Genomic DNA, 24,243 nt, shown 5'->3' with positions numbered 1-24,243 from the left:
AGAGAGGGGTGAGAGAGAGAGAGAGAGGGGTGAGAGAGAGAGGGGTGAGAGAGAGAGAGAGGGATGAGAGAGAGAGAGGGGTGAGAGAGAGAGAGGGGTGAGAAGAGAGAGAGGGAGGGGGCAGAGAGAGTGAGTGGGGAGATAGATATACTATAAAAAAAAAAAAAAGGTACATGTAATTCACATTCTTTTATATTTGCCTGAAGTTCATATGTGAAACCTGATTATTTGTGTTCTTAAAGTGGACCTATCACTGCATACATTAATGTGTCAGTGTAACACTAGCAGGTATTTATTATCACAGAGATCACACTGCTCTCCTTGACAAAGCTTCCCTCTGCTTTTCTCTCCAAAAGGATAGGGCCATCTTTGTTCAGGCATCATCCCAGGTCAACATCTATTTCTTGGACTGAAATGCTAGTTCAGAGATGACACAATCATGTAAATCCCAGTACCTGTGCAGGTCTTGGCTGTGTTCACAAACGACTGACCCCATCAGCCCTTGCTGCAGCCTCTCAGCTTGTGACTTCTTATGAAGTTACAATGTACATTCTGATCACTGGGTAAGGGGAGACTGGGAAATGTTTTCCTCCTGCCTGCAATAGACTGATGACATCATCTCATTCTAGTCAATTTCATCTTAAGTCACTGAGTGGCGATGAAGGCGGCTTTTAATGATAAAAGGTGGAGCTTGTATGGAAAAAAAGGATATTGTCACTGTATATTGAGACACCGAGGGATTTAAATATTCATGGAGACTTGTGGTAATCTCAGAGGCCAGAGACTTAGAGCAGAGAGCATCAAAATTGCTGATCATGCAACCAGGGGCAGCCTCAAGGCTACAGATAACAATCTTGGGGGGGGGGGGGGGGTCTATTACATGGAATCCGTCTGATGGATCCTTACAGCTGTATTTAGTAATATAATATAATCACAAAGTGGCAGCCCCAGACTTCTCCGTCTGCTTGTCTTCCATACAGGACCTGACAGCGAAATGAAAGAATATTTATGTAAATGAAACAATTTGAGTGGTTAAGTTCAGATAACAGCCAATAAGATGTGACCCTACGATGTAAAATATGACTGCAGTGCCGAGCCAGAAATAAGGTGGGGGATTCCAACATACGCAGTGCAGAAATAAAACGGGCCAATGGGTGTTTCCGAAACCACTAAGCTAATAAGCCCTCTGACCGATCCGCTCCATGCCTCCGAGGTGAGGACCCCCCACACCAGATTGGTGTAAAAGGATTCAGGCAGATCAGTGATAGTTATTGTTACGATAACCAAAATACTAAACTTGGTTTGGGTATCTAGGCTCCACTGTCATCTGTTAATGAAAGGATTAGGAACCCCTCCCCAAGTGCCTCAATATATGCGGACAAATCAAGCAAGTTAGCAAGGAAAAAAAAAAGTCATATTTTTCCTTTCTCTTGCTGTCCTTGGAGAGCTGTAATGGAATCAGGGGATCCTGCAGATTCAAGTTGCTTTCCATTGCCAGGTGGATGGGCATGTTTCCTCTCTTCTCCTCTCATTTGTACATACTATCACACACTTTACTAAAGGCACGTCCTGTATAGAGGCGATTATTTTACTGCTACCAGTATTTGGTGAGCCAGGTACATGGCAATGGTTTCCACCCACATTTGGCTCTACAGTAGACATGTGTGGTTCATTTTGTTCCGAATATATATTCGGACAAATTTTTCGTTATTCGGAGATTTGGACATATCCAAATACCCAAATTACAGTATAAAAAAAAAAGGTTACCGAATGCTCCAAATAATGAAACCAAATTAGTCTGAATTTCCATAATTCGAATTGAATTATACATCGAATTCCATTCGAATTCGAACTGTAAACATATTTCTGAGTTATTAGAGTACCATTGCAAAATAATGCTGTTTTTATTAAGTCAAAAGGTGATTTAAAGAGTCATTGTAATAATTTCATGAAGATTTTTCTTTTGTTTGCTCACTTTGCCATATTCGAATCCAAAAAAAAAAAAATCTAAAATTTTCGATTCAACCGGTTCGAAACGTAAAAAAAAAAAAAAAAAAAAAATACGGTAAATTTGAAGAAGACATTAAACTGATTCTGAATACAAATTGAACGAATCAACCGAATTTAACGAAACTAAATAACTAGATTAACGTATCTAAACTAAACGCGTTTTTTTCATCATGCACACGTCTACTCTACAGGGCATGTCTCCATTTACAGCTATGGTAGAGAGAGTAGATTGTAAGCTCCTATGGCGCACAGGGACTGATGTGTTCTCTGTAAAGTTTGTAATTTTACCAAACCTGCCCCCCTACCAAAAAAAATTGCCTTAAATTCTTTTTACTGACAAAGTCACTGCTACTTCAATGCTCCAGGTGTGAGCTTGGCTGGTTCCACATCAGCAGGGGTGGGCATAGGTGTGACCCCGCCCATCAGTATCGTCTCTGCCCATGCTTAAACTTACTGTTACAGCAGCCCTGACGTGAGATAATGCTTCGAGAAACAGGGAGGTGGAGTCTAAGTAGATGTTGTGCGCTGTCAATATGTTGATTGGAACATTGATATGTAAAGATTTTCTAGGCTGGCAGAGATGGTGGAGAGGATCTGTGCTCTGTAGGTATTATGTAGGTATGTATTATGTATGTATGTATGTATGTATGTATGTATTATGGACAGGTTCAATATATTACAATGTATTACATTTGATATATTTTTATATCCTGGATAATATTGTAAAATACATTAAACTCTTCTACAGGTAACCCAACATTTTTTTTGTTAATGGGTTCACTGAGCAGTCACCAGCAGGGTAAAGGTTAATACATCACTCCATGCAGCCATCAGCACGCCCACACACCCGGATACGTACAATGAGCGTACACATCCCTGTACTCCATGTTTTCATAGTCTGGAAGGATTTTCACAAAGCGACCCGACTTGACCCGCGGGTTTATACCTGAACAGACACAGGAGCGTGTTACTCCGCTGGGCAGCCCTCAGGTGCAGGATGTATGAGCGGCGGCTATTTTGTGGGAGCAGCAGACCATATTCCACCAGTGGTGTCAAAAGTCTCCCCCAAAACACAAACAATCGGCCGTGTTTCGATTGCTGCTGCACCCACAAAATAGCAGCACGTGACAGGTCCACATTGGCTTCCAGATGAAGCAGTGGGCCTGCGGTGTGGCAAAATAGCTTTGCGTGTACTCGCACTCACGTTTCACGTAGACTTCTCGGCAAGAGACTCCCGTCACCTCCATTTTGCGCAGGTTTTCGTGCACCCCATATTCTGCAAAAAATAAAAATGAAAGACAGTTAGGATCCATAAATCTACAGTGAGTAGCGATGACTTGTAGTAATGCTCCAGTGTGAACTGCATGTAAATTCTAGATGGCCTCCAAGTTGGGTCCCAGCCCTGCCCCTACTATCCCACAACGCAATTTTGCAGTTTTCTAATAGACTGCCGAGAAGCCCGGGTACATTGTGCGGTGCTAAGACTTGGAAACCAGCCTAGAGCCAAATACTGGGCTGGAACCATCCATTCATATCCATTATGTACTATTGGGAGAGCTGTGATTGGCCACAGCTAGCACATGGTACAGTGCGCTGTGATTGGCCCTGTCTGTACCATGTGATCACTGTGACCAATCACAGAGATCAACAAAATAGTACACAATGAATAGCTATGAATGAAAGTCATTCATTATGTACAACTGTCATGTGATTGCTCACAGAAATCACATGATATTGAGGCCAGCCCAGTATACCGATCGAGCCACAGCATGACTGTCAGAACCCGCAAAAGGTGTGCGACTGGGAGGATGTCATATGAAAGCCTCCTGGAACCAGGGAGCTCACACCCAGCCATCATATTACTAGAAATTTAGCCCCGCCCCCTAGAATCCCACAAAGCAGTATTGCAGTTTTCTAATAGACTGCTGAAAAGCCCAAGCTACATTGTGCGGTCCTCAAACTTGGATACCAGCCTAGAGCTGAATACTGTGCTGGAACCATCCATTCATATCCATTATGTACTAGTGGTATAGCTGTGATTGGCCACAGCTAGCACATGGTACAGTGCGCTGTGATTGGCCCTGTCTGTACCATATGATCACTGTGCCCAACCACAGAGATAAACACAACAGTACACAATGAATGGCTATGAATGAAAGCCATTCATTGTGTACGACTGTCGTGATCGCTGCAATTGGTCACAGCGATCACATGATACCAGGCCAGGGAGCCCAGCCCAGGGATGGACACGCACCCATCTGCTGCCACCAACTTAGGGGTTGGGGGGGTTTAGAGGTAGGTGTTCTGCAGTCCACATTTGCTAATTCGCAAGCAAGATTTCTCGCACATCCAGTTTAGTATATCACTTCAAATAAAAGTGAGCGATAAAACAGGCTGTTTGGCGATTAGGCCATGTGTGTGCAGAGACAGGGGGACTTTAAACAGCAGTAGGGATTAATTGCAGTAGCGCAGAGTGTTGCATATTAATGAGGGATCAGAGGGGCGATCAGCGACTCAGAAGAAAAGCGAGAGCGGGAACGCCATCATCGCCAGCTGCGCTAGGCGGTATTTTTAGCCCAGGGCCAGAGATTTGGAGCTCTAATATCTGGCAGAGACGCAGAGAAAATTACCCTCCTATCCCCGCGCAGATGACAGCTCCGGCATTGGCAGCTCTACACTCCACTTCCAGTGCGATAACTTTAATCTTCGGTAATTACGCACGCGGGTCCCCGGAGAGCGCTAAGTGGATATGAAAGTCGCCGTATTAGAAGACGCTATCTTTTCATCATCAGTAGAAGCGCAGGAATTCCCCAATTAGCTGATCGCTATTAATGGAAGAAACAGAACAGCTTATGCCAGGGAATGACACAGCTGTGACATCCAACGGGTCACATGACTCTGAAACCTGCGTCATGCATTTATGTATAACGTCAATCTTCTATCACTTCGTAGCCCTGCAACTATGATCATATATTAACGTATAAATGGGACAGTCCCGCATCTTGGACCTCCGTCCCGATGATGCTGTGTCCCCGGATCACAGGGTCACCCCTATTTGGTAACTCAAGAACGCATTCATTACAGTGTACAAGACTATGAGTGGGCAGTCCCTGCATGAGCGGGGGCAGGGTTTGGCCTGGCTACCCTTGTCAGTGGGCGGAGTCTGGACAGGACCACCTGTTCACTGGGCAGGCCTGACCTGAGGTGGACTGTGGGTGGGGTTACCTGTGTGTCGGGGACCACAACCTTAAAGTGATTCTAAACATGCACTGCTTTTATTTATATGGTCCCTTCTATTTCTGTGGATGATGGCACTGTAATTATTTTAACCACTTGCCTACTGGGCACTTTCACCCCCTTCCTGCCCAGGCCAATTTTCAGCTTTCAGTGCTGTCACACTTTGAATGACAATTGCGCGGTCAGGCAACACTGTACCCAAATTACATTTTTATAATTTGAGACAGATAGAGCTTTCTTTTGGTGGTATTTAATCACCACCGGGCTTTATTTTTTGCTAAACAAATGAAAAAAGACTGAAATTTTTGAAAGAAAAAGCAACTTTTTATTAGTTACAGTTATAAAATTTTGCAAATAAGTAATTTTTCTTTTTCACTGATGTGCGGTGATGGGCATGAGTATGCTGCACTGATAAGCTACAATGATGGACACTGATTGGCACTGATAGGGCTGCACAGATAATCAGTGCCCCGAGTGTCAGCCTGGGTTCACACTATTGCGATGCGGGAAACAGCAAAGTTAATGACACCCCCAGATCGGTTCGCAGGATCCCAGTGTGAACTGTGAATTCGGGCAGGAATCGGATCACATGGGAATGAACACCCATGCGATCTGAATTCAGTGCGCCGGGGGGGGGGGGGGTCCCTGCACCTTTTTTGTGCGAATCAAATGCAAATTCATACATAGGAAAGGGGGGGGGGGGGGGTAGGTGGGACTTTAAATGAAGCACATATAATCAGGTAAACAGAGAGGGAGCTAACAAAAACAAAAATAAAAGCTGCGCTTAAGGTGAACCAAAAATACAATGTGGTGAAAACTAGGCAGCCTGCATCGAGATCTAGTCTCCAAATCCCACCATAAATAATAATACAAAAAAGATGCGGCGCTAAGGACAAATATAGTGAATATGATACAATAATCAAAATATTAGTGCAAATTGAAAATTACATGATACAATGTCCCAAAACTAATGGGATAGACAGATAGAATCCAAGGCAAACAAAGAGTCCGTGATAAATCAAGAAAGAGTGCAAAAAGGGGCCATAGCAGAGATGAGGGTGCAGTGGAGAGAATCTTCCGTAGTTCCTCACCCGAGGTGAAATATCAAATATGCTCACCAGATCCCGTTGACCGCCATTACAGCGGTCAAAGACAGCACAGGGAATTTCGGGGCTCCCCACAACCTCAGCTCAATATTCCCGAAGGGCGACAGATGGTATCATAGTAAATGGACATAGGTCAGGGACACATATACAGTGCAGGATGTGTTGGTTTCCCTCCCAAGGTCCTCCACAGATCAGATCTCCCACTAGAAGAATGCAGCAGCAGATCCTGTACTCTGACTTCCAGCTCTCACAGCTGTGAGAGCTGGAAGTCAGAGTACAGGATCTGCTGCTGCATTCTTCTAGTGGGAGATCTGATCTGTGGAGGACCTTGGGAGGGAAACCAACACATCCTGCACTGTATATGTGTCCCTGACCTATGTCCATTTACTATGATACCATCTGTCGCCCTTCGGGAATATTGAGCTGAGGTTGTGGGGAGCCCCGAAATTCCCTGTGCTGTCTTTGACCGCTGTAATGGCGGTCAACGGGATCTGGTGAGCATATTTGATATTTCACCTCGGGTGAGGAACTACGGAAGATTCTCTCCACTGCACCCTCATCTCTGCTATGGCCCCTTTTTGCACTCTTTCTTGATTTATCACGGACTCTTTGTTTGCCTTGGATTCTATCTGTCTATCCCATTAGTTTTGGGACATTGTATCATGTAATTTTCAATTTGCACTAATATTTTGATTATTGTATCATATTCACTATATTTGTCCTTAGCGCCGCATCTTTTTTGTATTATTAAACAGAGAGGGAGTTTTGGGACTTTGAGCGAGGCAAGTGACAACCAGCGTACATAAGCATAAGCATGGCATATTTATTTTTTATAAAAGACATAGTATAGCACTTAATAAGAAGTACATATGTAAAAACCAATTCATATATATATTATATATATATATATATACACACACACACACACACACACATAGAGCATAATATATATATATATATATATATATATATATATATATATACATACATATACACACACACACACACATAGAGCATAATATATATATATATATATATATATATATATATATATATATATATATATATATATATATATATATATATATATATATATATATATATATTTTTTTTTTTTTTTTGAACTCTAGTCCCAAACATATGCATAACATATGGATGCATTCGTTACCACGAAACACGTTGAGCATTGTAGGATGCAACCATGCTTTTATATCCGCCCTACATGTTTCGTCACAACTGGCGTCATTGGGGGCATGTTGTGACAAAACATGTAGGGTGGAGCCTATGTACATGCCGTTGCCATGCTGATCCTGTTGTGTACACCAATGTATTTACTTCCACGCATGGTTAAATTTTCTTGGATGGATTTTACATGCTTGTTTCATCCCTTTGAGATGTGAGTATTTTTAATCCAGATTTGCATTATTAAAAGAGTGTCTACGGTATTACACTATGTGGATGTTTCCTTCATTGTAGATCCGCGATGCACACCCTTTTCCCTACGTCCACTGAGACATACTGGAAGCCCTGAACACTGTTTGTTCCTCAAGGATATGTTATGTTTGATTGATGACGATACACCATATTGAGCGCGTCTGACTCCGTAATAGAGTCCTGCAACTCTGGTAAGAGTCCATCACACACTGGGTGGTGGATCACGTTTGTGAAATTTGATCACGCACATCATCCAGATTATTTATTTCTGCATTTCATGAACTTTATTTTTTGGATATTTGCTTTTTGGATTTCAATTACACATTTTTGGATATCATCTGCTCACTAATTTATGGACTTATTTATCAGTTAATTAGCGCTGCATTACTTTTATTTCACAGTTTATCTGACTGCTTTTTTGCTAGCGTCTCTTTTCACCATTCATATATAAATTTTTTGTCAGCGCGATTTCTCCCCACTTGCCAATTTTTACCAGTTTCTTGTTACATTGTGGCAGGCTTTACCAGTTTCTTGTTACATTGTGGCAGGCTTTACCAGTTTCTTGTTACACTGAGACCATCTTTTCCATTTTCTTGTTACATTGAAGCAGTTTTTACCAGTTTTGTTACACTGAGACCGTCTTTACCAGCTCCTTGTTACGCCTAGACCGTCTTCTACAGTTTCTTGTTACATTGCGGCAGTCTTTACCAGCTTCTTGTTACACTGAGACCATCTTTTCCATTTTCTTGTTACATTGAAGCAGTTTTTACCAGTTTCTTTTACACTGAGACCGTCTTTACCAGTTTCTTGTTACATTGCAGCAGTTATTACCAGTTTCTTGTTACACTGGGGTAGATTAACCAAAACTGTTGCACTCAGAATCTGGTACAGCTGTGCAAAGGGCCAGGGACTTATTTTGCACAATTCTCGCAGGTAGGGCAGCCCATTGAAATGGCTGGGCTGCCCTACACACAATGCACAGAAAGCGTAAGCACATCGCACCTACATGGGCCTAGCAGACCAAGCAGGAGTTTGCAGCTTACAGCCAAGGCCTCGCACACAGGCCTTCACTTTGTGATGCAGAAAAGGGGCATCTACAGAACTCTCGCGGGTTTTTCGGGCAGACATTCGCTCTCATGTTATAAATTGCACTGACAATACGTGCTGGGTGATAAGTGATATCACATAAACCCTGCTGACCGCGTGCCCCCCCCCCCCCCCCCCACTCCAACCTGCAATCTGACAAGAGAGGTTAGTGACAAGTGAGACTGTTTGAGTTACACAACGTGTGTCACATCGCAGCGCATGCAGAGGTCACCCTGTTAATGGGAACCTTACTTAACCCCTTTTAGAACAGAAAATGGATTATATCCATTTGGACTAAAGAAGGTTTTTTTTTGTGCCATCACTTTACTGGAAAGTAAGAGACGTGAAGAATTCATTTTCTGACAAATCATCGTTCAGAGTGCACAACCGTGTCATGAGATCAGCGGCTGACAGCTGACGTCTGCGACCCCACCACCCACCACCACGTGCCTTTACCTCAACTAATAACATCTAGGGATGAGCTACACTGAGAATTTTCATTTTCAAAAAAATTTGCTAAAAACTTAGTGAAAATTGGGAGATTTGGGCGAACTGCATTAGTCAATAGAGAAGGAGAGGTGAAGGTGGTTTTTGGTGCAATGGGATTTAAATGACTTCTTTCAACTATCCTAACCTGTTTTTGTTTACCATAAGTCTCATTATGGTTTTTGTTTACAGAAAGAAAATGAACAACAAAAACAGTATAAAGTGACAGAACATAAATATACCCAAAAAAATAAAAACAAAAAACACAAAGAACATGCTGAATGAAATAAACTAAGTAACCAAAAAAATAACAAATTAATAAAAACAGATAAACAAAAACATCCTCTAAATAAAAGAAGCGGTGTTTAACGCAGATTTTGTTAAAGCCCTTTAATGGCATGTTACCAAAGAGGATACCCCACAATCCTATAGACATACCCCCAGAGGATACCCTCCATTAGAATATACACACCCTAGAGCAGTGAAGGCGAACCTTGGCAGTGGCACCCCAGATGTTTTGGAACTACATTTCCCATGATGCTCACCTACACTAAAGAATGCATGAGCATCATGGGAAGTGTAGTTTCAAAACATGTGGGGTGCCAAGGTTCACCATCACTGCCCTAGAGGATACCCTCCATGAGAATATACACACCCCAGAGGATACCCTCCATCCCAATATACACACCCCAGAGGATACCCTCCATCCCAATATACATACCCCAAAGGATACCCTTCATCACAATATACATACCCCAGAGGATACCCTCCATCCCAATTTACATACCCCAAAGGATACCCTCCATCCAGTGGCGGAACTACCGCCATAGCGACCCACATGGGCACTATGGGGCCCGCAGCCGAGTAGGGCCCGGTCAGTTGGCGTGTAAGTGAGCGGGCGGCTGGTGAGCCACCGAGCTGCCCGTCCGCTCGGCGCTCGTACAGTCACACTGACTATGCGAGCAGACGCAGCTGGGTGGCTCGGCGGGCAGGTGTGAGAACGGACAGGAAGCTGCCAGCTGGGAAGCTCGGTGGGTGGACTGGCCAATCAGCGGGTGGCAGAGCAGAGAGATTACATCATCTCTCACCACCCGGCGCCCGCTCTGCATCCTGGCAGTTCTGCCCTCACTCACTGTGCAGGCAGCAGAGAGATTACATCATCTCTCTGCTGCCTGACTCAGACTGGGACACAGGAAGTGACAATCCCCATTCCCTACCTTAGCAGGAAAGTGACAATCTGCAACTTGTGGCAGGTGATGTGGCAAGTGGACAATCCGCAATGTGTGGCAGGTGACATGGCAAGTGGACAATCCGCAACTAGTGACAATCCGCAAATTGTAGCAAGTGAAAATCCGCATGTGTGGCAGGTGACGTGGCAAGTGGACAATCCGCAATGGAAGGCAGGTGACGTGGCAAGTGGACAATTTGCAACTTGTGGCAGGCGACGTGGCAAGTGGACAATCCACAACTTGTGGCAAGTGACAATTCGCAACTTGTGGCAGGTGACGTGGCAAGTGACAATCCGCAACTTGTGGCAGATGACGTGCCTTGGGTGGACACATAGGCCTTGCGGGTTGCAGACCAGGAGCAGGACCTACGTCCGGTGGTGTTACGTCCCCCCCTTCTTTCCTTTTTTATGGATGCAGCATTAGATACATGCCCTCCTAGCAATACTACATGACACATCTGTTGTTTGCTGATTCCAATCTGATACCCCTGAGGAAGAGCATAGCTCGAAACGCGTCGGGTACTCCCCGCATATGTATTCTATGTGTATTGGAGTTCTAGGATTGTGAATTATTCTATGCATGTTTTGTATTGCCAATTTTTGTATGTATCACGCTTGGTGCATATTTACCCCTTGTACCACAGATCTATTTAAAGATCTATACTATTAATAAACACTTTATCATACAATCCTTATATCTTCCATACTCCTTATGACCTATGAGTAGGTGTTTCCTTCTAAAGTCCCATTAGAGGATCAATTTCCACAAAGAAAGATGACGTGGCAAGTGGACAATCCGCAACTTGTGGCAAGTGACAATCCGCAATGGGTGGCAGGTGACATGGCAAGTGACAATCCGCATCTGGTGGCAGGTGATGTGGCAAGTGGACAATCTGCAATGTGTGGCAGGTGACAGTGAACAATTTGCAAAGTGTGGCCAGTGATGACGCAAGTGACAATCCGCAACTTGTGGCAGGTGACGTGGCAAGTGGACAATCCGCAACTTGTGGCAGGTGACAATCTGCAATGGGTGGCAGGTGACGTGGAAAGTGGACAATTTGCAACATGTGGCAAGTGACAAACCGCAGCTTGTGGCAGGTGACGTGGCAAGTGGACAATCCGCAATGTGTGGCAGGTGACAGTGAACAATTTGCAACGTGTGGCAGGTGACGTGGCAAGTGACAATCTGCAACTTGTGGCAGGTGACATGGCAAGTGGACAATTCGCAATGTGTGGCAGGTGACAGTGAACAATTTGCAACGCGTGGCAGGTGACGTGGCAAGTGACAATCCGCAACTTGTGGCAGGTGACGTGGCAAGTGGACAATTCGCAATGTGTGGCAGGTGACAGTGAACAATTTGCAACGCGTGGCAGGTGACGTGGCAAGTGACAATCCGCAACTTGTGGCAGGTGACGTGGCAAGTGGACAATCCGCAACTTGTGGCAGGTGACAATCTGCAATGGGTGGCAGGTGACGTGGCAAGTGAGAATCTGCAACGTGTGACAAGTGACAATCTGCATCTGGTGGCAGGTGACGGTGGCAAGTGACACACTCGGGGCTCCCACTGATTCTGCATTATGGTGAGTTGAACTATTTCATTTTATAGATCAATGTAATAATAGAAATAATGTGTTTCAATCATCCTGACACCATAACAACCATGGTGCCGTGATGATTGAAGTGCCAACATCAGCCATTGACCCGATGAATTGCCCCCCAAAAAAATGTATTTTCTGGCAGTGCCCCTCCCGAGACAAGACTCTGGATCTGCCCCTGGGTGAGGATGAGGAATGTAAGTTTACTGTTAAGCCTCCGGGGCCCAGCGAGTCCGGCCATGTCCCGACACACGCAGCCGCATACAGCAGAGAGCAGAGTGGGCGGGAGCAGAGTGGGCGGGGCAGAACGCTCGAGGGACATCGTTTTCGGCACATGAGGAGGCCCTGGAGTCTGGACAGGTGGTAGGAAGGGAGGGGGCGGCTGTCATCTGTTTTGCGCGGTTTTGCTATTTTTGTGAAGAAAATGTTTGCTATATTTTTTCATTAGGATCATTTCGGCACAAAGAGAGGGGGAGCAATGCCAGGTCCAAGGGTGCAGAATGTTCCTAAGACCTCAAGAATAAACTTGATCAAACTACCATTAGGGCCACTGTTCATCATTGCTGTCTTATTTCTCCCCTATTTGTCTTGTATTTACACAGAAGTTTAATCAGGCTGGAGGTCACCAATGTGTGTCCTTCAGGGGCTCCATACTTTGTTGTTCCAAATTAATATAAGCTGTTGCCTGGGTACTGTGCCACGTGGGTGTGGTAATCTGTTGTTCAATGGCATTCGTTCATTTTTTTTTTGGGGGGGGGGGGGCATACAACATTTTGCTATGGGGCCCTAGTTACGCCCCCCCCCTCCATCCCAACAATACATACCCCAGAGGATACCCTCCATCCAAACAATACATACCCCAGAGGATATCCTCCATCCAAACAATACATACCCCAGAGGATACGCTCCATCCAAACAATACATACCCCAGAGGATACCCTCCATCCAAACAATACATACCCCAGAGGATACGCTCCATCCCAACAATACATACCCCAGAGGATGCCCTCCATCCAAACAATACATACCCCAGAGGATACGCTCCATCCCAACAATACATACCCCAGAGGATACCCTCCATCCAAACAATACATACCCCAGAGGATACGCTCCATCCCAACAATACATACCCCAGAGGATACGCTCCATCCCAACAATACATACCCCAGAGGATGCCCTCCATCCAAACAATACATACCCCAGAGGATACGCTCCATCCCAACAATACATACCCCAGAGGATACCCTCCATCCCAACAATACATACCCCAGAGGATACCCTCCATCCAAACAATACATACCCCAGAGGATACGCTCCATCCAAACAATACATACCCCAGAGGATACCCTCCATCCAAACAATACATACCCCAGAGGATACGCTCCATCCCAACAATACATACCCCAGAGGATGCCCTCCATCCAAACAATACATACCCCAGAGGATACGCTCCATCCCAACAATACATACCCCAGAGGATACGCTCCATCCCAACAATACATACCCCAGAGGATGCCCTCCATCCAAGCAATACATACCCCAGAGGATACGCTCCATCCCAACAATACATACCCCGCATCCCATGATACAATCCCCAGAGGAAACTCTCCATCCCAATACACATACCCCAGAGGATACCCTCCATACTAGTTAATATACACACTCCATAGGATAAATTCTATTCCAATACACATACCCATTATACTAATACACATAATACAGAGGATATTCTCTGTCTCAATTTACCCCAGAGGATACCCTCTTTCCCCATATACATACCCAACAGGTTTCCCTTCATCCCAAATATACATACCCCAAAGGATACCCTTCATTGCAATATACATACTCCAGAGAATAACCTCAATCCCAGTATACAAACCCCCGAACATACTCCACATCCCTAAATACATACCCAAGCAGATTTTCCACATCCCAAAATACATAGCCAAGGATATCATCCATATTAAAAAAATACATACTTCATAGGATATCCCCTATTCCAATACAGATGCCAATTCACACACCCATTATACAAATACACATACCCCAGAGGATACCCTCTTTGCCCATATACATGCCAAACAGGTTTCCCTCCATCCAACTATACATACCCCAGAGGATACCCTCCATCTGAAAACACATACCCCAGACGATACCCTCCATATCAATACATATAGACCAGAGGATACCCAATATCCTAATACACATACCCCAAAGGATACTCTCCATCCCAAAATATGTACCCTATAGTATATCCCACCTGCCCCAGAAAAAAACACCCCATACACATACCCCCGCGTATGCCCTTCTGATCATAACCCAGTTCCCCCATATATCCCCTGATCCCCCCCCCCCCATAAACACACCCCCAGATCACACCTCCCATATACCCCACTACTATTACATCTCCCCCTGATACCCCCTCCCCCATCACACCCCCCAGATACCCCCTCCCCCAAAATACCCCCCAGATACCCCTCCCCCATCACACCCCCCAGATACCCCCTCCCCCGTCACATCCCCCAGATACCCCCTCCCCCGTCACATCCCCCAGATACCCCTTCCCCATCACACCCCCCCATCACACCCCCCAGATACCCCCTCCCCCAAAATACCCCCCCAGATACCCCCCCATCACATCCCCCAGATACCCCCTCCCCCATCACACACCCCAGATATCCCTTCCCCCATCACACCCCCCAGATACCCCCCCATCACACCCCCAGTCTGATACCCCCTCCCCCCCTCTCTATCACACACACACCTTGGTACTGATCCATCCCCCCAGATCTCACCGGTCCTGCAGCGCCTCCTCCAGATGGTGTCGGTGGAGAGGATCTGGCGGAATTTGCGGCACACCAGGGCCAGGAGGGGGAGCTGTGTCCCGGGAAGACAGGAGAAGATCTCCACCAGGATCTCCGGCGGCAGCTGCAGCAGAGAGCGGGGGGCCTCCTCTGCCCTGACCTCCTCCTCTTCCTCCTCCTCCACCGGGGCCCTTCGCCGGCACCCCCCGGCCTGACCCACCCCGCACAGCCGGGCGCACACCGCCATCCCTGACCGGAGCCTGCCTGACAGCGGGGCCCCGCCCCCTCCGTGCACACACCCGGGGTCCGCCCCCCGCTCCGCCTTCCTCTGCATCCTTGCGGATCCACTCCGACAGCGGGACACACCCACCTCCGCACTCTCTGTGACAGCGGGACACACCCACCTTTCCTTCCACCATCCACATAGGAGTATACTCGGGTTTCCCCGCCCTCTGACCACACTGAAGGTTTCATCGACACGCCCACCGCCTGTCACTGCCCTTTACTACAAACACTGACAGCTTCCAGGTCAGCCTTTTACCCCGCCCAAAAACAGTACCGCCCCCCTCAGTCTAGTAGCTGCGGCCCCGCCCACCGACTAGTGTAGGTTTAACTCTTGATGACTCTTGCAGGCCCCGCCCCCAATGGAACATTGAGATACAAAATAACATAAAAAAGATACAAAGTAACTCTAGAGACGTGTGTAAGGGAGTACAGAGGAAGCGGGACTTCCTGGAGGGGAAATAAAACTCTTGCCCCGTGTGAGGATCGAACTCACGACCTTCAGATTATGAGACTGACGCGCTACCTACTGCGCTAACGAGGCGCTGTGAGACTAGGTGCCTGTTTTTACTGAACACTGTTCATAGAGGTCATTCTTACTTTACAAATTTTTTTATGATCTTTATTTATGGGGTGATGGGGGGCTCCATTCACACCATGGTGTTCCATTTTGCAGATGAATTGCTGCAAATCACAGGACGCCCCTTGCGATCCCTGTTACTTTTAAGGGCACTCAAGTCGAAGTGCGATTTTGCCAAAATTGTCGCCTGACAAATTGCGGTGAAATAGCACAAACAGAATCACGGGGCGCCTGTCACCCCAAAAGAAGTTTCGGAACTTCTTTTGGGTGACACTCATCCCGCGATTCTGTTTGTGCGATTTCGCCCACAAAACAGAACGCCACGGTTCTGGTTCACACCTATGAAGTTTGCCTTTGATCCATTTTTGCAGTGATTTTTGCAGTGCGTTTCACCTTTATTTGCACACGTGTGTTTCTCGTGGTTTTGTGATGCGTTTTGCATTTTTTATGCTTTTTGTTGTGTTGGGCAGATTAAAAAACGCAAATCGACGCAAAATCGCAGTAAAATTGCAGCAAAAAAACGCATTACATGCTTTTCTGCAGCTTCTACATCGAAGGCTATTGAACCAAAAACGCACGATTTTGCATTTTAAAAAAAAGTCCCTGGCCCTTTCCACAAACGCAGCGGCTGAAAAAAAGATGAGAATGTGTCCCATAGGAAACCATGTTAAAGAGGAGTTCCACCCAAGGTCAAGTAAAAAAAAAAAAAAAAAAAAATTAAAAGTCAGCAGCTACAAATACTGCAGCTGCTGACTTTTAATTGGACACTTACCTGTCCCAGGGTCCAGCGATGCGGGGGATCGAAGCCCCGCTCTTCCCCCCCCCTCCGCTCATCGGCGCCGGCATTTCAACTGTGGGCGCCGGGCTGTGGCTTCACAGCCTGGCACCCACTGCGCATGCACGAGCGGCGCCGCACACCGTGATTGGCCGCTCAATCACCTGGGACCTGTAATGGGTCCCAGATGATTGACAGGAGGGAGGGAGCAGAGCCGAGCCCTTCCTGTGCCGAGGGGGAAGTGATGTCACCAGCCCAGGCACTGGAAGGGGCAGACAATGAGGGACCCCCTAGCAACAGGCATTTAGAGGTAAGTAAAAAAAAAAAAAAAAATATCCAAATTTTTTTTGTATTTTTTTTAATGATTTTTCATGTAGTTTTCTTTTTTTTTGGGTGGAACCCCACTTTAAATGGACTGTAGTGTGTTTCTGCAAAAAGCACTAAAAAACGCATCCAATTCGTAAAACATGTGAATGTGACTGGCATTCAGTGAAGCCGGTTCACACATGGGCAGGGAGTCCGCCGTGCGGTTTTTAAAAGGGTCCAGTGCGTTTTTGGGTTCGGGTCAGGTGCGAATTTAGGTATAAAAAAAAAAATCGCACCTGAACCGTTGAGCAGAAACGCACCGGACTCCGGACTGCAAACCACAGCCGCATATGTGTGAACCCAGCCTAAGTGCTTGTTCTCTCAAGGTGTAATCTAGAAACGCATTCAAAATCGCGTGTTTTACCGCACCACATGAAAACGTGCTGCCTTCTGCAGATGTTCGTAGGTGCCAATAATTCTTTAATGGCACCCCCTCATCTGACCAATGCACATGCGTTTGTGCCCATCAAAATGCATGGTACCGCGGTAGCATGCGTTTTGGTGTGGGGCTAATACAAAGTTCATGCCTGCACCTTTTTTTGCGCATTTCACAGGCATAGGGCAGCCCACTGAAATAATTGGGCTGCCATAAACATGCCATGCTGAAACACGCAAAAAAAAAAAAAAAAAAAAATGCATGGTCCAACGCACCTTTAAGGCGTGAACCAACCCTCAAGCTACATTTCCAATAGCAGCTGTCATGCCATTCTGTTGAAAAGCGATCAGCAGCTGAATTGCCTTTTAGAGACATTTGACAACCAACATGTCACCTTATCACCACCTGCTTTAGCCCAGTAAATGGCGCACCGCTGTGTTGCAACTGCGCGTGTGCTGTGCATTACATGCGGTTGTTGTGTGGTTGCAGCGAAACCCTATTTGCTTGAATGGGTCACATTCCGCAGCAGTACTGCCAGCTGAACATGACAAGGGGGATCGTTTTTGCAGCAGCGGCATGTGTACATCCCCATCCGCTGCCCTTGCAATTCAGGCTGTATTCACACACCTCAGCGTTTTGAATCGCGGGCAGATTTGCTGCGATTCGAAAGCAGCGAGGTGTAAATGACAAATTGCAGAACGCACATTTGAGATGCCATTCATTTGAATGGCACTTAAAATTGTGGCAGAACCGCTTGTCGCCCCAAAAATGTTCAGGAGCTACTTTTGGGCGACATTCTTCATGCGATGCAGGTTTGCTGCGATTGCAGTGCGATTCATCGCGTGAACCGCACCACAATTTTAGGTGCCATTCAAACGATTGGCATCTCAAATGTGTGTTCTGCGATTTGTCATTAACACCTCGGCGCTTTGAAATTGCGGGCGGAATCGCGGCAAATCTGCTCGCAATCCAAAACGTGAAGGTGTTTCCAAACGCGATCCAAAACGTGAAGGTGTGGTCTTAAGCCTCGTACACATGATCAGATTTTCGGGCGAACGGTCATCCGTTTTTTGTGACATGCTAGTCTCATGTCGAAAGCGAAATGGTTCCCCCCCTATACGAAAATTCTCGTATGACAGAATTCAACTTCAGAAGTCAAGTAATGTGTTGAATTGTTTTGTATGTGTTTTTTCATTTCTGAGCATGCGTTGCGCTATAAACAAAAAAAGAGCGACAATTTTGAAAAAAACGCATTATTTTTTACTTTTTGCTATAGTAAATATCCCCCAAAATATATATAAAAAACCTATTTTTTATTCCTCAGTTTAGGCCGATTTATATTCTTCTACATATTTTTGGTAAAAAAAAATCGCAATAAGCGTATATTGATTGGTTTGTGCAAAAGTTATAGCGTCTACAAAATAGGGGATAGATTTATATCATTTTTATTATTATTATTTTTTTTTACTAGTAATGGTGGCGATCTGCGATTTCTATCGTGACTGCGACATTATGGCGGACACATAGGACAATTTAGATGCTTTTTTGGAACCATTGGCTATATTACAGCGATCAGTGTGATTAAAAATGCATCGATTACTGTAAAAATGTCACTGGCAGTGAAGGGGTTAACACTAGGGGGCGATCAAGGGGTTAATTGTGTTCCCTGGGAGGTGATTCTAACTGAAGGGGCAGGGGACTAACTAGAGGAAGTGACAGATCGTGGTTCCTGGCTAATAGGAACACATGATCTGTCACTTCTGTCAGAACAGAACAGGGAAGTGTGTGTTTACATACACTTGTCCCTGTTCTGTGTCTCCTGGTCACGATCACTCGTGGCCGGCTGTCATCGCGACCATCGGCCACGAGCATTGGCACCCCAGCCGTGCAGCGGGCGTGAGCCTGCTATCCGGACCCCACGAGCGAACGTACAGTTATGTGGTTTCGCGCAGGGGAGCCAACCTGCCGCAGTAAAACTGCGGCGGCTGGTTCGGAAGCGGTTAAACGAAAATCAGACTTTGTGTTCACATCTGACAAAAATGTTATAGTCTGCACATCCAGCTTTTGTCTTACGAAAGATCCGAATTGGCTGTCGAAAGCACCGTACTAACGATCCGAAAATCGGCAGATCGTTCGTCGTACAAAATTTTACTTCAGATTTTCGTATCGTGTGTACGGGCTTTTAAAGTGGTTCTACAGCGTCAAGGTTTTCAGTGCATTTGTGCACTGGTCCAAATCATTTGGTGGAGGGGGGATTATGGTGTGGGGGTTGTTTTTCAAGGGTTGGGTTTGGCCCCTTAGTTCCAGTGAAGGGAACTCTTAAGGCGTCAGCATACCAAGACATTTTGGACAATTTCATGCTCCCAACTTTGTGGGAACAGTTTGGGGATGGCCCCTTTCTGTTCCAACATGACTGCGCACCAGTGCACAAAGCAAGGTCCATTAAAGACATGGATGAGCGAGTTTGGGGTGGAGGAACTTGACTGGCCTGCACAGAGTTCAAACCTCAACCCAATAGAACACCTTTGGGATGAATTAGAGCAGAGACTGCGAGCCAGGCCTTCAACATCAGTGCCTGACCTCACAAATGCTCTTCTGGAAGAATGGTCAAACATTCCCATAGACACACTCCTAAACCTTGTGGACGGCCTTCCCAGAAGAGTTGAAGCTGTTATAGCTGCAAAGGGTGGGCCAACTCAATATTGAACCCTACGGACTGAGGCCCCTTTCACACATGCGGACCGTTCAGGTACGCCTGTCATTTTTTTTCAGGTGGACCTGAACGGACGGACGCTCCATGCATCTCTAAGGAGCGTCGGATGTCAGCGGTGACATGTCCGCTGACATCCGATCCGTTCCGCTAAATCCAGACGGATGGTGGTCCTATTTTTCATCCATCTGGTGGATCGGGCAGGCGGTCCGTTTCCATCTGATCTCCCCATAGAGGAGAGCAGAGATCTGACAGATCCATCTCTGCACAGTGAGCGGAGACAGACCTGTCATCTGCCGGCTCAGCGGGGATCAACAGATCGATCCCTGCTGAGCAAGCGGAATCCGTATAACAGATCCGCATGTGTGAAAGGGGCCTAAGACTGGGGTGCTGTTAAAATTCATGTGTGTGTAAAGGCAGGCGTACCAATACTTTTGGTAATAAAGTGTATTTATATGATCATTCAATTAATAGATCGCAACTTCAGTCGATATTGTATGTGTTGCATCATTCAGTAGTTTATTCAGTGGTGAACTGCTTGTTTGCAATCGCTCGTACTTGGACTAATCACAAATCAATACATGTATGGCCAAACTAACATTGGTAAGGCTGGTCTTTTGGTGGCCACACACGCTTCAATTTTTTTTTTATCCAATCAATCTGCTATTCGATCAAAACCATAGACTCAGCTATAAATCAAATAGCCATAACATTCCTCCTGGCTGATTTAGACTCAATTTCGATTGGATCGAGGTGAGTCAGGTTGTCGATTGTTTTGCATTGATCGGTAGCGTTGAGATTGCGCGGTGGAAACAGAGATGCGATAGATTACTTAGAATTGTAAGTAAAGCTAGCTACACACTATACAATTTTCCGTTGATTTTTTTTCCTTTAGATTTACCAAAACCATATAATATGAGATCAAACCTAAACACAGTGGCGGTGTGTCCATACAGGGCGCAGGAGATCCCCCCCCTCCTCCCATGCAGCACTCTAATCACCATAGATAGATTCTTGCATTGGTCGCTTCTGGCACCCCCTATTTAGGTGCCCGGCCCATTTTCGGGCGCCGGGCATCTGAATTATAACGTGACATAAGTGAAAAATGGGGTGAATGATGCTCCCTATTTTAAGTGAACTAGATCTGTAACAAAAAGTGCCTTTTTTTGCAAACACATTACTTCTTTCTGAAATACCGTTTTTCAACTTTTTAGTGTTTATCATTTTTTCATTATTGTTTGGATCATTTTTTGGACTTTTATTATAGTTATGTTCACCACACTGGACTTGATATGATACACATCTGATACAGATTGGCACATCAATGCTCATATGTCTAATATTACAATTGAGTGGTATCACTGAGTCTTATATGTTATGCTTTAGTATTATAACTTTTATTTGTAAAGGGGTATCACTTATAGTGCATCACAGTGGACGTTTTGCACTTTTTGTTACACATCTAGTTCACTTAAAATAGGTAGCGCCATTCACCCCATTTTTTGATTAGCCATCTAGGGGGTTTATTAGGGGAGGCTGCACACCTTCTTTTCTCTCCAAAGCGCAGAGCTTTTTGTTTTGTATTGTATTATCTGAATTACAGCGGCGGGGGTGTTTTTTGGAAGCACCTGATTAGAGCCATAGGCTCTAATAGGCGCCCAAAAAGGTGAACAGTGGGCGCAATGCTGTGCGTTCGCTGTTCACTGCTAACTCTGAATCCGCCAATCAGGTTACCGGGTCTGTTATCGGTCACCTGATTGGCTGAAACGTCAGGCGCTGTGATTGGACGCCTGAGAGAGGACGGAAGAAGACATGGAGGACGTGCAGGAGACCACCAATGACCCGCTCCGAGACAGGTAAGTGACGGGCAGCATCTGATGGGGCACACTGGCAGCATCTGATGGGGCACACTGGTGGTATCTGATGGGGCACACTGGTGGTATCTGATGGGGCACACTAGCGGTATCTGATGGGGCACACTAGCGGCATCTGATGGGGCACACTGGCAGCATCTGATGGGGCACACTGGTGGTATCTGATGGGGCACACTGGTGGTATCTGATGGGGCACACTAGCGGTATCTGATGGGGCACACTAGTGGCATCTGATGGGGCACACTGGTGGTATCTGATGGGGCACACTAGCGGTATATGATGGGGCACACTAGCGGCATCTGATGGGGCACACTGGCAGCATCTGATGGGGCACACTGGCGGTATTTGATGGGGCACACTGGCGGTATCTGATGGGGCACACTGGCGGTATCTGATGGGGCACACTGCCAGCATCTGATAGGGCACACTGGCGGTATTTGATGGGGCACACTGGCGGTATCTGATGGGGCACACTGGCGGTATCTGATGGGGCACACTGGCGGTATCTGATGGGGCACACTGGCCACATCTGATGGGGCACACTGGCGGTATCTGATGGGGCACAGTAGCTGCGTTTGATGGCACAGTGGCTGCGTTTGTTGGCACAGTGGCTGCATTTGATGGGCACAGTGGCTGCGTTTGATGGGCACAGTGGCTGCATTTGATGGGCACAGTGGCTGCATTTGATGGGCACAGTGGCTGCATTTGATGGCACAGTAGCTGCAATTGATTTTTTTTTTTTTCAGTTTGTCTGCGCCCCCCCCAAAAAAAAATATTGAGCACCAGCTGCCACTGTCTAAACACTTATAATTTGTATGCAATCGGACAGGCCCTGGCACTACATAGTTGAAGGTAAATCTAAAGGAAATCCAACAACAAAAGTTGTATAGTGTGTATCCAGCTTTATGATCGTATCTTAACTATCAATCAAAATCTGCACTGCATTATCATTGGTAGCTATAAAGCCAACCATACCTTACACAATCTGATTGTACAACGGCTATATAATATTTTGTAAGCCGGCCATACACCACACCTCCCAACTTTTTGAGATTGGAATGAGGGACACCTATCAGCAAACATATGCAGGCATAGGACACACCCCTTGCCACACCCCCTTAAAGGAGAATTGTACAAAAAAAACCAAGATTGGTTAAACCCACAAGTGTTTTTTTTTTTTTTTACCACTACTATTCCTTTATATTGGCATTTGGAATTTACAAATGCAGCAATTTAGAAATCAGGTGGAAGGTTTAGCGCTGAAAACACTTTTTGAAAGATAAAAAGTGCATTTTATATACAACTATATAGATCAGACCAAAATGAGGGACAAATGAAGGGGAAAGAGGGACAGAGGAACATTCCTCGAAATCAGGGACAGTCCCTCGAAATCAGGGACAGTTGGGAGCTATGCATACACTATACAATTAGACTTTAGGATCTCCATACAATCTTCTTTACATTTAACAATTGTATGTAATATAAGGACAGACCTAAACAACTCATTCCATTCTTTTCCAATCAGGCAGGCCCTTGCACTACATAGTTGATGGTAGATCTAAAAGAGATTGAATAGTACCCTGTTTCCCCGAAAATAAGACCTAGCGTGATTGTCGGTGATGGCTGCAATATAAGCCCTACCCCCCAAATAAGCCCTAGTTAAAGTCCTTGTAGGTCTTATTTTCAGGGTAGGGCTTATTTTCAGGGAAACGGAGTAGGGCTTATTTGGGTCGTAGGGCTTACATTGCAGCCATCGCCGACAATCACGCTAGGTCTTATTTTCAGGGAAGCGGAGTATATGGGCAGCTAAAGGGAATTGTACAAGCAGATTGTATAACGTATGGCCATTTTAAAGGAAATTGTACGATCAGACTGTAACATGTGTGGTGAGCTCTTGGGAGACTTTGTAGCGTTTGATCAAATCCGTCTTCCTCCCTGGATGATGATTCAGCGACTTTCGTTTCTACAATTGTTTTTTCCTCCTGTTTGTGGGCAGGTTTTCTAAAAAGCAGACGGGGGGGGGGGGAGTTGGGGGGGGGGGCCGGGGCGAGCATACTCCAGAAGGGCCCGGCCTCTTCTAGGAGGGGTCTGCGGGTGAACAAGCATTGTGCAGTGTTGATGTCCCTTCATTTAGGATTCAGGAAGATCCTCACTGATTGGCTGAAGGGTCTCACTTGTCATAGTCTTTCCCTTAGGGGGAGGGGGGATGTGTTATGGGTGGAGGCCTAGCCCTCCCCTTGGATGATAAGTCCTCCATCTTGAGTGTGGCAGCGGAATATTATGCTGATCTGAC

At 45.9% G+C, this 24,243-nt stretch overlaps 1 protein-coding gene and 1 non-coding gene across 5 annotated transcripts in view; both read right to left on the bottom strand.

The window, feature by feature from the left end:
* Positions 1-15,302, bottom strand: part of FBXO31 (F-box protein 31) — a 50,586-nt gene extending 35,284 nt beyond the window's left edge. The window contains exons 1-3 of one of the 4 annotated variants that reach the window (XM_073605727.1): positions 14,979-15,302; positions 3,215-3,286; positions 2,870-2,956 (exon numbers count right to left, since the gene is read on the bottom strand). In XM_073605727.1, the coding sequence (XP_073461828.1) occupies positions 2,870-2,956; positions 3,215-3,286; positions 14,979-15,234 (415 nt within the window). In that variant the 5' untranslated portion in view covers positions 15,235-15,302. Of the gene's footprint in view, positions 1-2,869; positions 2,957-3,214; positions 3,287-14,947 lie in introns of all 4 variants that reach the window. The other 3 variants (XM_073605729.1, XM_073605728.1, XM_073605730.1) reach the window with 3 other exon arrangements.
* A 438-nt stretch (positions 15,303-15,740) lies between these two features.
* On the bottom strand, positions 15,741-15,813 carry TRNAM-CAU (transfer RNA methionine (anticodon CAU)). Its single transcript has one exon. It is a non-coding gene; the product is annotated as a tRNA-Met (tRNA).
* Between the last annotated feature and the right edge of the window lie 8,430 nt (positions 15,814-24,243).

The sequence above is a fragment of the Aquarana catesbeiana genome, linkage group LG11 (genome assembly GCF_042186555.1).
Source record: "Aquarana catesbeiana isolate 2022-GZ linkage group LG11, ASM4218655v1, whole genome shotgun sequence".
Taxonomy (NCBI): domain Eukaryota; kingdom Metazoa; phylum Chordata; class Amphibia; order Anura; family Ranidae; genus Aquarana; species Aquarana catesbeiana.
The sequence above is the reverse complement of the archived record's forward strand: the minus strand, read 5'-3'. Positions and strand labels throughout refer to the sequence as shown.